General features: G+C 44.2%; 1 protein-coding gene across 2 annotated transcripts in view; it reads left to right on the top strand.

The window, feature by feature from the left end:
• Nucleotides 1-12801, top strand: part of usp33 (ubiquitin specific peptidase 33) — a 16203-nt gene extending 3402 nt beyond the window's left edge. The window contains exons 2-24 of one of the 2 annotated variants that reach the window (XM_058396018.1): nucleotides 997-1093; nucleotides 1216-1269; nucleotides 1429-1491; nucleotides 3440-3592; nucleotides 3695-3800; nucleotides 4768-4837; nucleotides 5173-5286; nucleotides 5482-5560; nucleotides 5901-6207; nucleotides 6299-6439; nucleotides 7038-7150; nucleotides 7230-7402; nucleotides 7530-7600; nucleotides 7710-7743; nucleotides 7841-7886; nucleotides 8066-8246; nucleotides 8329-8455; nucleotides 9362-9531; nucleotides 10160-10241; nucleotides 10314-10422; nucleotides 10973-11075; nucleotides 11361-11429; nucleotides 11499-12801. In XM_058396018.1, the coding sequence (XP_058252001.1) occupies nucleotides 1010-1093; nucleotides 1216-1269; nucleotides 1429-1491; nucleotides 3440-3592; nucleotides 3695-3800; nucleotides 4768-4837; nucleotides 5173-5286; nucleotides 5482-5560; nucleotides 5901-6207; nucleotides 6299-6439; nucleotides 7038-7150; nucleotides 7230-7402; nucleotides 7530-7600; nucleotides 7710-7743; nucleotides 7841-7886; nucleotides 8066-8246; nucleotides 8329-8455; nucleotides 9362-9531; nucleotides 10160-10241; nucleotides 10314-10422; nucleotides 10973-11075; nucleotides 11361-11429; nucleotides 11499-11656 (2607 nt within the window). In that variant the 5' untranslated portion in view covers nucleotides 997-1009 and the 3' untranslated portion in view covers nucleotides 11657-12801. Of the gene's footprint in view, nucleotides 1-996; nucleotides 1094-1215; nucleotides 1270-1428; nucleotides 1492-3439; nucleotides 3593-3694; nucleotides 3819-4767; nucleotides 4838-5172; nucleotides 5287-5481; nucleotides 5561-5900; nucleotides 6208-6298; nucleotides 6440-7037; nucleotides 7151-7229; nucleotides 7403-7529; nucleotides 7601-7709; nucleotides 7744-7840; nucleotides 7887-8065; nucleotides 8247-8328; nucleotides 8456-9361; nucleotides 9532-10159; nucleotides 10242-10313; nucleotides 10423-10972; nucleotides 11076-11360; nucleotides 11430-11498 lie in introns of both variants that reach the window. The other variant, XM_058396017.1, reaches the window with a different exon arrangement.
• The last annotated feature ends 430 nt before the right edge of the window (nucleotides 12802-13231 follow it).

Raw genomic sequence — 13231 nt, 5'->3', positions numbered from 1 at the left:
CTTCTCTCTCTCTCTCTCTCTTCTTCTCTCTCTCTCTGACTCTCCTCTCTCTCTCTCTCTCTCTCTCTTTCTGATTCTCTCTCTCTCTCTCTCTCTCTCTCTCTGACTCTCCTCTCTCTCTCTCTCTCTCTCTCTCTCTCTCTCTCTCTCTCTTTCTGATTCTCTTCTCTCTCTCTCTCTCTCTCTCCCTTACTTTGACTCTCTCTGACTCCTCTCTCTCTGACCCCCCCTTTCTGATTCCCTTCTCTCTCTCTCTCTCTCTCTCTCTCTGCCTGTCTTTCTGATTCTCTTCTCTCTCTCTCTCTCTCTCCCTTACTTTGACTCTCTCTGACTCCTCTCTCTCTGACCCCCCCTTTCCGATTCCCTTCTCTCTCTCTCTCTCTCTCTCTCTCTCTCTCTCTCTCTCTCTCTCTGCCTGTCCTTCTGATTCTCTCTCTCTCTCTCTCTGTCTCTCTCTCTCTGCCTGTCTTTCTGATTCTCTCTCTCTCTCTCTCTCTCTCTCTCTCTCTCTGCCTGTCTTTTTGATTCTCTCTCTCTCTCTTTCTCTCTCTGCCTGTCTTTTTGATTCTCTCTCTCTCTCTCTGCCTGTCTTTCTGATTCTCTCTCTCTCTCTCTCTCTCTCTCTCTCCCTTACTTTGACTCTCTCTGACTCCTCTCTCTCTGACCCCCCCTTTCCGATTCCCTTCTCTCTCTCTCTCTCTCTCTCTCTCTCTGCCTGTCCTTCTGACTCTCCTCTCTCTCTCTCTCTCTCTCTCTCTCTCTGCCTGTCTTTCTGATTCTCTCTCTCTCTCTCTCTCTCTCTCTCTCTGCCTGTCTTTCTGATTCTCTCTCTCTCTCTCTCTCTCTCTCTCTCTCTGCCTGTCCTTCTGACTCTCCTCTCTCTCTCTCTCTCTCTCTCTCTCTCTCTCTCTGCCTGTCTTTCTGATTCTCTCTCTCTCTCTCTCTCTCTCTCTGCCTGTCTTTCTGATTCTCTCTCTCTCTCTCTCTCTCTCTCAGCTGTGATAGAGAGATGCCGGCTGCCTCGAGCTGTGATTGTCCTCACCTGGAGTGTGTTGGAGAGATCACTAAAGATGAGCTGATCCAGAAGTCTCATGTGAGTAGAGCTCCGCCTCCGAGTCTGTACTGTCTGCAAACACCTTAAACATTAATCTGGAATAAATATTTATTTATATATTTTGAAACATTATTATGGTTACGGTCACTGTGTGATTTCAGGGTCAGTGCCAGGACTGCAGCGTGGGTGGACCGAACCTCTGGGCCTGTCTGGAAGTAAGTGACAGGACCATATAGTGGATTCTAGAAATAATGGCACCCTTTATAAGATTGGATGGAAATTAATGACACAGCATGTATTTATACAAGAGTGTGTATCTCTGCTAAATACTAAGTCATTGTGTGTGTGTGTGTGTGTGTGTGTTTCCCTCCCAGAATGGCTGTGCTTACGTCGGATGTGGAGAGTCTCACGTTGACCACAGTACGGTCCACTCCCAGGTGTGTGATCCTTCCAATTTTATGTTTTTAAAATCCATTGTTTAAAGTCTCTCTCTCTCTCTCACACACACACACACACACAAACACACACACTCTCTCACACACACAAACACACACACTCTCTCACACACACACACACACACACACACACACACAAACACACACACTCTCTCTCACACACACACACACACACACACACACACACTCACAGAGCAAAGTTGAGATTTTCAGATTGCTAGTGATGAGACAGAAAGCTGCTGATCACTAGAATAAATAGGCTTGTGAGGGATGAGTCTGAACATCTGAGGGGTGAGTCTGAACATCTGAGGGGTGAGTCTGAACATCTGCTGCTTGTTAGGGATGAGTCTGAACATCTGCTGCTTGTTAGGGATGAGTCTGAACATCTGCTGCTTGTTAGGGATGAGTCTGAACATCTGCTGCTTGTTAGGGATGAGTCTGAACATCTGCTGCTTGTTAGGGATGAGTCTGAACATCTGCTGCTTGTTAGGGATGAGTCTGAACATCTGCTGCTTGTTAGGGATGAGTCTGAACATCTGCTGCTTGTTAGGGATGAGTCTGAACATCTGCTGCTTGTTAGGGATGAGTCTGAACATCTGAGGGGTGAGTCTGAACATCTGCTGCCTGTTAGGGATGAGTCTGAACATCTGCTGCCAGTTAGGGATGAGTCTGAACATCTGCTGCTTGTTAGGGATGAGTTTGAATATCTGAGGGATGAGACATAACATCTGCTTGTGAGGGATGAGTCTGAACATCTCCTGCTTGTTAAGGATGAGCCTGAATATCTGAGGGATGAGTCTGAACATCTGCTGCTTGTTAAGGATAAGTCCGAATATCTGCTTATGAGGAATGAGTTGGAACATCTGAGGGATGAGTCTGAACATCTGCTGCTTGTTAGGGATGAGTCTGAACATCTGCTGCCTGCTAGGGATGAGTCGGAACAGCTGCTGCTTGTTAGGAATATTGCTGATTGATTTGGATAATTTAGAGACTTGATAGCTGGGGATGAGTCAGAACATCTGGTGATTGCTAGTCAGAACTTAGCCCATCAGTAGGAATAAGGTGGAATCAGGACGAGCCAGAACATCTACTGATTATTGGGGAAAGAGTGGAACGGCAGTTGTTAATTTGGGATAAGTCACGACAACCGATCAGTAGAGGCGAGTCAGAGGTTTGGCCGTTATATTTTGGGATCGGTTGGGATGAGTTACTCAAGATGCCGCCTTTATCTCATGAAAAAAAAAAGGCACAAAAAATAATGAAATAAAACACTGCCCTGCACTGGGCTTTTCTCTGAAAGCTGACTTTCCAGAGCTGTGATTAAAGCCAAGTCACTGTGCTAAAGCCTTTAGCCAGGCTGCTACTGAATATTTCATGCTCTTCAGGAACAGAGCGTCAGATTGTATTTTTTTAGCCCACAAATGGAAGGAGCAGAGAAAAGCTAATCCACCACCATGAATAATGTAGTGGCTTCTGCACTGCGCTGTGTGTGTGTGTGTGTGTGTGTGTGTGTGTGTGCGCGTGTGCATAGCTGGAGACCCTACCACGCCCCATTTCACTAACACACTGCCCACCTCTCTCTCACACACACACACACACACACCATATGTTCCCTTTTTCCTGGAGAAGACGGAATGGTGGAACATTTCACGGAACTGGGAATTTGATTTTGGGAATGTTTGGGAATGTTACTGAGTGTATGTATCAGTATTATGAAACAACACCACACACACTGCGGTGTTTCCATTTCGAAGGCACCACATGAACCCTCTGATAAACAGTTTGGGAATTTTTTTTCCCGAATACTTGGCACTTCATGGAATTCATGGCTCTGTTCGGTCTTGATCAGGAGCACACACCCATGTTGAGCCGTCTGTCTGTCTACTTAACCCATGTAAATGGATTTTTCTGCCCCTCTGCCTTATTCCAGGAGACGCAGCACAACCTGACGGTGAATCTGACCACGCTGAGGGTTTGGTGTTACGCCTGTTCAAAGGAAGTTTTCCTAGACAGGAAGCTGGGCCCTGTAACCCCGCCCACTGGCACTGCCAAACCCATCTCACCTGTCGTGATACCTGACCAGGTAACCTCCATAATAACCCCAACCTGTGTCTGGTCAGTGTCTTTCTCATTCATTTATTTCACAGCTTGAGTTGATTAAGTGTGTGTAACCCTGTGCCACCAGGATCCCGACATTCCGGGCAGTCCCACCGCTTTGAGAGTGCCACCAGCTGGAGTTCCCGAGGACCTGGATATGGAGACGGAAGAAGAAGACGATCTGAGGACTAGAGGTACAGTATCTCACAGACGTGAGTACACCCCTCACATTTTTGACCAAGATAAACTTATTTGGTTCAGATGGTGTCAAGCGTGTGTGGTTGCAACCAGGTGAGGAGTACAAAGACAAGTGTCTTGCCTACAGTCAAGCATGGTGGTGGGAGTGTCATGGTCTGGGCCTGCATGAGTGCTGCCGGCACTGGGGAGCTACAGTTCATTGAGGGAACCATGAATGCTAACATGTACTGTGACATACTGAAGCAGAGCATGATCCCCTCCCTTCGGAGACTGGGCCACAGGGCAGTATTCCAACATGATAACGACCCCAAACACACCTCCAAGATGACCATTGCCTTGCTAAAGAAGCTGAGGGTAAAGGTGATGGACTGTCCAAGCATGTCTCCAGACCTAAACCCTACTGAACATCTGTGGGGCATCTTCAAACGGAAGGTGGGGGAGCACAAGGTCTCTAACATCCACCAGCTCTGTGATGTCATCATGCGGGAGTGGAAGAGGACTCCAGTGGTAACCTGTGAAGCTCTGGTGAACTCCATGCCCAAGAGGGTTAAGGCAGGGCTGGAAAATAATGGTGGCCACACAAAATATTGACACTTTGGGCCCAATTTGGACATTTCCACTTAGGGGTGTAGTCACTTTTGTTGCCAACGGTTTAGACATTAATGGCTGTGTGTTGAGTTATTTTGAGGGGACAGCAAATTTACACTGTTATACAGGCTGGACACTCGCTACTTTACACTGGAGCAGAGTGGCATTTCTTCAGTGTTGTGTTATAGGATTATTCTCGAATCTGATTGGTCAGAAGGTGTCGACATTACATTTAAAAGTTTTGCTGCTGTCTTATGTTATAACTACAACTACTGGTTACTGTTATTACTGCATTTTAATAACCTCCTCTGCTTGTCTGCTGTTCCCTGTGACACGATTTAAGCACCGATTAACGTTCACGCTGCTGTCCTGCAGGTCTGACCGGCCTGAAAAACATCGGCAACACCTGCTATATGAACGCAGCACTGCAGGCGCTGTCTAACTGGTGAGATTGTATTTATTTTTATTTTTATTCTCACCTCTGGAGGTGTGAAGTCTCTCACCATGAGAAGAAAAGATTCCACATCATCAAGTGTTTTCTTTTGTAATTAATGATTTATTCCTAAAGGATATTTTTGTAGATAGGTATTTTGCAGGCCTGTAACTCTGGGGCTGGATCTTGGTAACACTAACTGGATAAATATTAAACTATATATACGTCTAAAGTAGAATTTTGTTGTCTTTTGCTTTAAAGCAACTTGTCCATAAAGTAGTTATTCATTGTGTTATTACAGAGCATGCTTCACTCCTTCACCAGTCTGTCTTTATTTTGTCTTTCAGTCCTCCGCTCACTCAGTTCTTCGTGGACTGTGGTGGTCTGGTCCGAACTGACAAAAAGCCGGCACTGTGTAAAAGCTATCAGAAGCTCATTACAGACCTGTGGCACAAAAACAGGTGGGAAAAATACATAAGCTACTGATTTACTTTACCTTTGGCCATGCCCACAAAATTCCATATAAGACAAAGCTCTATATAAGGGAGCTCAACTGAATGGTACAAACATTTAGATTTTCATGAACACTACATATCTTGTCTAAATGCTCCTGGCAGTTTACTAAATTGATAAAACGTGTGTGTGTGTGTGTGTAGACCTTCCTACGTCATCCCGACAAACCTGTTCCAGGGCATCAAAGCTGTTAATCCGATGTTTCGAGGTTATTCCCAACAGGTGAGAAAACTGTCCAGCAGAAGTCAGTGACCGGGTCGAGAGTGAGAGGAACGCTAAGCCCTGATAAGGACCATCTTATGTGTTTATTCAGTCAATAAAACCTGATAGCTGATGTTATGATGTAAATAGTTCTTGGTAGTCCTCCAGGACTTTTGAACCCTCTTCAGATAGGATCAGATGACTTGTAATAGCTGAAAGAATAACAATCCCAAAGATCAAGATCATCTTAGACTTATTAAAGATCTTCAGCTTTCATGCTAATATCGTCATTGATGCCATCACGCTCGTCACTAGCTGAACTAGGTTTAGCGTTGTAGCATCTTCGCATGTCTCTGTTCAGGATTCTCAAGAGTTCCTACGCTGCCTGATGGACCAGCTTCATGAAGAGCTCAAGGAGCCTATAGAAGAACCCGAGGACCAGAGTCAGAGCGCAGGAGCGGACGAAGACGAGCCAAACGAGCCCTCCGAGCAGAACGAAGCTAACGAGGCCAACGAAGCCGACACGCTCATCTCAGACGAGGAGAAAGTGAACCGGGAACGCCAGAAGGAGAAGAACCTCATCAACGAGCTGCGCCGAGCCGACACAGACAAGGACGAGGACACGGCCAGCATTGTCAGCAGCCAGGGAGCCATCAAACACAGCAAGGGTCAGCAGCTTTCAATTCTCAAATCCAATTGGTCAGAAGGTGCAAATAATGACAATTTGTCTTACAGCTAACACGTTATTTTTTTTTTCAGAAGCTAACCCGGAGATCCAGATCAGCAGCAGTAGCCGACCACAGAGCCCGAGTGCCAGCGAGAACATTGGGTCCAAACTGTCCTGCAGCCCGCCCAAATCCCCCCCCGTGTGGCCAAACCTCAATCCGGCTCACAAGAAAGGTAACACTGCAAAAATAAAAAATCTGAAAAAAAAAAAATATATATATGTTGGAAATAATGGAATTTTTAAATTATTATTATATTTTTTAAATTATTATATATTACTAAATATATAATATTATATAATTACTAAATTAAAAAATATTTAATTTATTTCCTCACAATTCACAATTTTCACAATTATTCCATGGTTAAAAAAATTCATGACCTTTCAAATATTTAACATTTGTTTGCTTATTTGTTTTAAATAAAAATAAATAAACAGCGAATTCGATTTTTTTTTTTTTGCTAGACACGATATCAGTCAAACCTAAATGGCGATAGGAAATGAAAGAATAATTGAAAAAGAAAATTTAAAAAAGAATAAAATTAAGAAAATGTTATTTAATTGTTCTAGGGGGAAAAAAAATAATATAAAAAAACCTCATGAAACAAAAAGTATTAAATTATTAATTAAATTATAATTAATTATAATTCAGTATTATTGTTTTTGTTATATATTTATTTTAAGAGTAAGAACATTCTAGGTATTTTGTGTATGGGTCTCAATTTTGAAATATTCACCACTCACGTGTGTGTGTGTGTGACTCTGGAACAGTGAGCGTGTTTGCTCCGCCGAAGAGCAAGCGTCAGAGGAAGTACCGCAGCGTCATCTCAGACATTTTCGACGGCACCATCATCAGCTCGGTGCAGTGTCTGACCTGCGACAGGGTGAGTCACACCTTCACGTAGCACTGTACAGTGTGTACGTGTGCGTCCTCACCGTAATGCTATACCCTGTCCTTCTCAGGTGTCCGTGACTCTGGAGAACTTCCAGGACATTTCCCTGCCCATTCCCGGGAAAGAGGATCTCGCCAAGCTTCACTCTGCAACGCATCAGACATCGCTGGTGAAGGCGGGTTCGTGCGGCGAGGCTTATGCTCCTCAGGGCTGGATTGCCTTCGTCCTCGAGTACATCAAGAGGTGCTTATATATTATATATACATACGCCAGTTTCAAATCACTTTCATCTCCGGCACGTCCTACAGCATCATCATCGCTCCATGACATTCAATATTTTAAAGATTTCTTTGGTTTTGTTTATAAACAGCTGGTTCTGGGGCCCAGTGGTCACGCTGCAGGACTGTCTGGCCGCCTTCTTCGCTCGAGACGAACTGAAAGGTAAGTCTCTGTCCATAATGGAAGGAAGGAAGCCTGTGATTATAAGCCCCGCCTCCATTTTTGTACTTCATTCACTTTACGTGTTTGTTTGTTTTTTTTCGTTCTTTAGGAGATAACATGTACAGCTGTGAAAAGTGCAAGAAGTGAGTATGTGGAATAAGAGAAGTTTATTTATAACCGGTATGTGTATTAGATTGTCGGGATTCAGCTTTGTGTGTGTTTTCTTTCTTTTTCTTTTAGATTGAGAAACGGAGTCAAGTTCTGCAAAGTTCAAAGTTTGCCAGAGGTGCGTGAGGAAAATCGAACTGCTTCTGATTCACAGCTTGATTCAAACATATTCATGAATTCTAGATCATCTTATTTGACTGGTTTCTTTTTCTTGGGGTTTAAGCTTGAACCACTGATTCCCACTGACCCCCTGAGTCCAGTCTGAGTCACTGGGAAGACTGTTTCCTTCTCTTCCAGATCTTATGTATTCACTTGAAGCGCTTCAGACACGAGCTGATGTTCTCCACCAAGATCAGCACACACGTCTCGTTCCCGCTGGACGGCCTGGACCTGCAGCCCTTCCTGGCCAAAGACAGCTCGGCCCAGACCACCACCTACGACCTGCTGTCCGTCATCTGTCACCACGGCACCGCCAGCAGTGAGTTGGAATTCTCTGGAGAATTTCTTTTGATGTATTTACAATATAAAAGGTGATGTGAATTTGTGGAAACTCTGTATAGGTGGTCACTACGTGGCTTACTGCCGCAACGACCTGAACCAGATGTGGTATGAGTTTGATGACCAGAGCGTGACCGAAGTCTCAGAGTCCTGCGTTCAGAACGCAGAGGCCTACGTGCTCTTCTACAAGTGAGTCCAGAGTCTGAGGGCTTTTATTCCTGAGCTAGCTTTATCACTCAAATAAAAGAAAAGTCTCTTCGGCAATATACAGTAAGGGCTAAGTGGATTGCAGAGGGATAAGGGGCGGGGCCAGGTGTATTTGTGGAGAGAGATGGGGTGGGGCCAGGGGTATTGGTGCAGAGAAATAAGGGTGTGGGGCCAGGTGGATTTGTGTAAAAAGATGAGAGGTGGAGCCAGGGGTATTAGTAAAGAGAAATAAAGGGGTGTGCCAGGTGGATTTGTGTAAAAAGATGAGGGGTGGAGCCAGGGGTATTAGTAAAGAGTAATAAAGGGGTGTGCCAGGTGGATTTGTGTAAAAAGATGAGGGGTGGAGCCAGGGGTATTAGTAAAGAGAAATAAAGGGGTGTGCCAGGTGGATTTGTGTAAAAAGATGAGGGGTGGGGCCAGGGGTATTAATAAAGAGAAATAAGGGGGTGGGGCCAGGTGGATTCATGCAGAGAGATATGGGTGGGCCCAGGTGGATTCATGAAGAGAGATGGAGGTGGGGCCAGGTGGATTCATGCAGAGAGATGGGGGTGGGGCCAGGTGGATTCATGCAGAGAGATGGGGGTGGGGCCAGGTGGATTCATGCAGAGAGATGGGGGTGGGGACAGGTGGATTTGTGCAGAGAAATGAGGGGGTGGGACCAGGTACGTTGCTGCTCGGGAGCTGAAGTGGGCGTCATCAAGTGAATCAGTGTGGAGAGATAAGGGGGCGGGGCCAAGGTGAATTAAACCTCCTGATGGCAGTAACAGATATAACTACAGTAACAGAAGTGTGAATTTTAGGGTTAATAGTTTTGCTCAGGTCAGTATGACTCGAGGTTTATCAGTTTAAGGGCGTGGCCTTGATGCAGTTTTTTTCTCCGGGCTTCAGGAAGAGCAGTGAGGAGGCACAGAAAGAGAGGCAGAGAGTCACGGCTTTGCTCAACATGATGGAGCCGAGTCTGCTGCAGTTCTACATCTCGCGCCAGTGGCTCACCAAGTTCCGGACCTTCGCCGAACCCGGGCCCATCTCCAACCGTGACTTCCTGTGTGCACATGGAGGTAAAGAGTCATACTATTATATCCACTACCTCATGACTGCACCCTCAACCTCATCAATCACCACACACCACTGCCCACAGCAGCACAGGCTGACCTGAGGGAGGGTCAATCCCACATACATACACTTCCTCTCCACTCACTTCCCCTTCTTCTTCCTCACTTTCCCTTCTTCTTCCTTCTCTCCCCCCTTTTTTTTGCTAATTTTCTTTCTTAATTTTGTTCTCCTTTCCTTTATTTCTTCATTTCCACTTATTTTTTTCTTTCTCTGTCTTTCCATGTTCTTTCCTTCCTTCTTTTTATCCTTCATCCCTTTTTTTAACTTTCTTTCTTTCTTCCTTCCCTCTCACCTTCCTTCCTTCTTTCTCTCCTTTTACTCTCTTCCCTGCTTGCTGCCTTTATTTCCTTCCTTCCTTCCCTCCACATGTCTACCTTCCTTCCTTTCTTCCTTCCACTCTCTCTTTCCTTTTTTTCCCCATATACCTTCTTTCATTCACTCTCACCTCACTTCCTTTTTTTCTGTCTTCCTTCCTTTATTCCCTCCTTTCTTCCTTCCTTCCTCTCTTGTTGATGACTCAGTAGAGAGAGGTAGTTTAGGGATTGATGAGTGTTCCTCTCTCCCTCTCTGCAGGCGTACCGCCCCACAAGGCTGCGTATATCGACGACCTCGTGGTCATGCTGCCCCAAAACGTCTGGGACCATCTGTACAGCAGGTACGCAGTGATCACTGTGTGTGTGTGTGTGTGTGTTTCAATGGCGTTTGTAATGGTTGCCATGGTGATTAGGTATGGAGGAGGGCCAGCCGTCAACCATCTGTACGTCTGCCACACCTGCCAGCTGGAGATCGAGAAGCTGGAGAAACGCCGCAAGAACGAGCTGGACATGTTCGTACGGGTGAGAAACACACACACACACACACACGTCTGTGTTTCTGTGTGTGTCTGTGTGTGTGTGTGTGATCAGATGAACGGTGTTAGGAAGCACCTTTTCTTTGTTTCTTTCTTTTTTCATGTTCAGTCTTTTTTCTGTCCTCCTTCACCATCTCTCTCCATTCCTTTTTCCTTCCTTTCTCTCCTTTGTTTATCTTTCATCCATTTTTCTTTTTTTCTGCCTTCATTCCTTCCTTTAATCCTCATTTTATTCTGTTCATCCTTGTTCTTTTAAGTCCTTTCTGTCTTCCTCCTTTTCATTCCTACGCCCTGCTTTCTTCTCTTCCTCCTTTATTTCCTTCCATCCTTCCTTCCCTCCCCTTTTCCTTCCTTCCTCCCTCCCTTCCTTCCTCTTTTCCTTCCTTCCTTCCTTCCTTTCTGTTTTCCTTATACAAATTACCTTTTAGTTGACTCCTTTCTGGAAATCACAGTAAATAATAAACATGAACTTTTCTCTGTCAGAGACCTCTCTCACTCGTGTGTGTGTGTGTGTGTGTGTGTGTGTGTGTGTGCAGCTGAACAAGGCGTTTCAGGAGGAGGAGTCCCCCGTGGTCATCTACTGCATCAGCATGCAGTGGTTCCGGGAATGGGAAGCTTTCGTCAAGGGCAAGGACAACGGTCAGTGTGAGGATGATGATGACCCTCATAATCGAGAATGTCTCCAAGAGTCATGTTTTTCCATAACAACGATTGTCTAAAAATGACAAAAAAAAATCATCCCATACGGTTAAAGGGTTTTTTTTTAATCTGGCAACCCATACACAGTACTAATATATCAGTACTAATATTTTTGCAGGATCCTAGTTTTTCCCTCCTGCTGCCTGTTTCTTCGTTTGTAATCATTTTGGATGTTGTTTAAATGTGAATTTAAAATGTAGATATTTTACATTTTTTTATTTCCAGATCCTCCAGGACCTATCGACAACTCGAAGATCGCCGTAAACAAGAACGGTCACGTCACGCTCAAGCAAGGTAACCACCTTCTCTCCTCTGTTTATCTGTTTTATTTTCTTTTCTTTCTGAACGTCGTCTCCTCCTCAGGCGCCGATTCGGGTCAGATCTCGGAGGAGACGTGGAACTTCCTGCAATCGATCCACGGCGGTGGTCCCATGGTGACGGTGCGACCCAGCGTGAGCCACCAGGACCAGGATGCCTCTCAGGCTGAGGAGAAGATCGAGCTGGAGACTCGTACCCTGTAGAGAAAATCCTTTACTTTGCACATGCCTTTCACACACACAATCTCTCTCTCTCTCTCTCTCTCTCTGTCTCTTCATTCCGTGTGCATTCCTTACAAGCTCTAAGTCACTAAATTACGCTACATGTCTGTATATACAGTTAGTTAGTTAGTTAGTTAGTTAGTGAACTGAAAATCAGCACATTTCCTTTCCTGTCGTCGTTCAGCCAAGACACTAAGCCTATAAATACTGCTCACTCCAGTGATTTCCTTTAAACACACGTCATCATTAATCGTACGCATCACTTCCTGATCCTAAGAAAATTCCTTAGGGTTATGCTGTTAAGCTTCGTGTTTTAAACGCTTACTGTAAACTTTACCAGCTTGTAAAATCGTTCTTAATAATAATAATAATAATAATAATAAAATATGGTATTTTTTTCCACCCATATCGTGTTTTTTTTTTTATTTTTTATTTTTATTATTATTTTATTTTATTTTTTTATGAGCTGTCCCTTTAAAGCAGTGCTGAAATGACTCTCTTCCTCGTCCTGATCTCTCTCTTAAAGCCGGTTTTCATAAACGCAGTCGAGGTTGTGCCTGGCGTTGTGTGTGTGTGTATATACACTATATAACTTAAACATATAATTGAACCTCTTATCAAGGTGCGCTCTAAGCTAAGGGGAAAGCGTCGTCTCTCCATGAACGCCGTTCCCAAGCGTTAAGAACCGTATTTTCCGGAACATGTATCCAGCAGGAAATTATTAGCAAATTTGTAGTTTTTGTCCATGTAGCTTAATGATCTCTCTCTCTTAACGATCACTTTAACGCGGCTCTTCGTGAACAATCCGGCCGTCCTCTTATACCCCGGAAAATACGGTAATCTCAGGTTTTTCCATTTTCTTTCCCTCTCTTACTGTTCAGCACCGTCGAAGCAGCGCATGCTCCAGTCATGTCGTCCGTATATGAATGTAGCCGTGTTTGCCTGGTCGCTTATTTATTTCTGAAGGTCACGTGATTGGCTAGAACGAGCGTAGACAGATACGTAGATTTCTCTCTCCCACCTGCGCTAATTCCAGATCCTGGAATGCATGCTAGTAGGAAAGCTGACGATCGCATGCCAGATGCTCAAAACCTCCTGAAATGTGTAAAAAAAAAAAAAAAATGAAATGTAGATCACCTTCAGCTTGTTTAAAAAGCATTATTTTTTGTATATAATAACTTGTTTTTGTTTTTTGTTTTTTTTCTTTTTCCCACTGAATGCTGAATCTGTGCTTTGGGAAAAAAATGTATAAATGTTAATTTTTGTTGGCTGAAATTAAACACCGAAAATATGCTGTGGAAAATATAAACGACGTGTTGTCTCAGTTCTGTAACTTTTCTAATCATACACACAAAAAAAGGTTTGTCATATTTATATTTCTCTAATTTCTGAAGCGTTGATCAGTTTGTTTATGGAAAATTTAAATTAGAGCTTCAGTTTTCTTTCCATTTTTTTCTGTCAGAAGAAATGACAAGATATTTAGATTAATGTTAGATGACGTCACTCTGGGCTTATTATTATACCTCGTGAGAAATGTGGACCTTATTACAGATGTTT

The sequence above is a fragment of the Hemibagrus wyckioides genome, linkage group LG07 (genome assembly GCF_019097595.1).
Source record: "Hemibagrus wyckioides isolate EC202008001 linkage group LG07, SWU_Hwy_1.0, whole genome shotgun sequence".
NCBI classification, from domain to species: Eukaryota; Metazoa; Chordata; class Actinopteri; order Siluriformes; family Bagridae; genus Hemibagrus; species Hemibagrus wyckioides.
The sequence above is the reverse complement of the archived record's forward strand: the minus strand, read 5'-3'. Positions and strand labels throughout refer to the sequence as shown.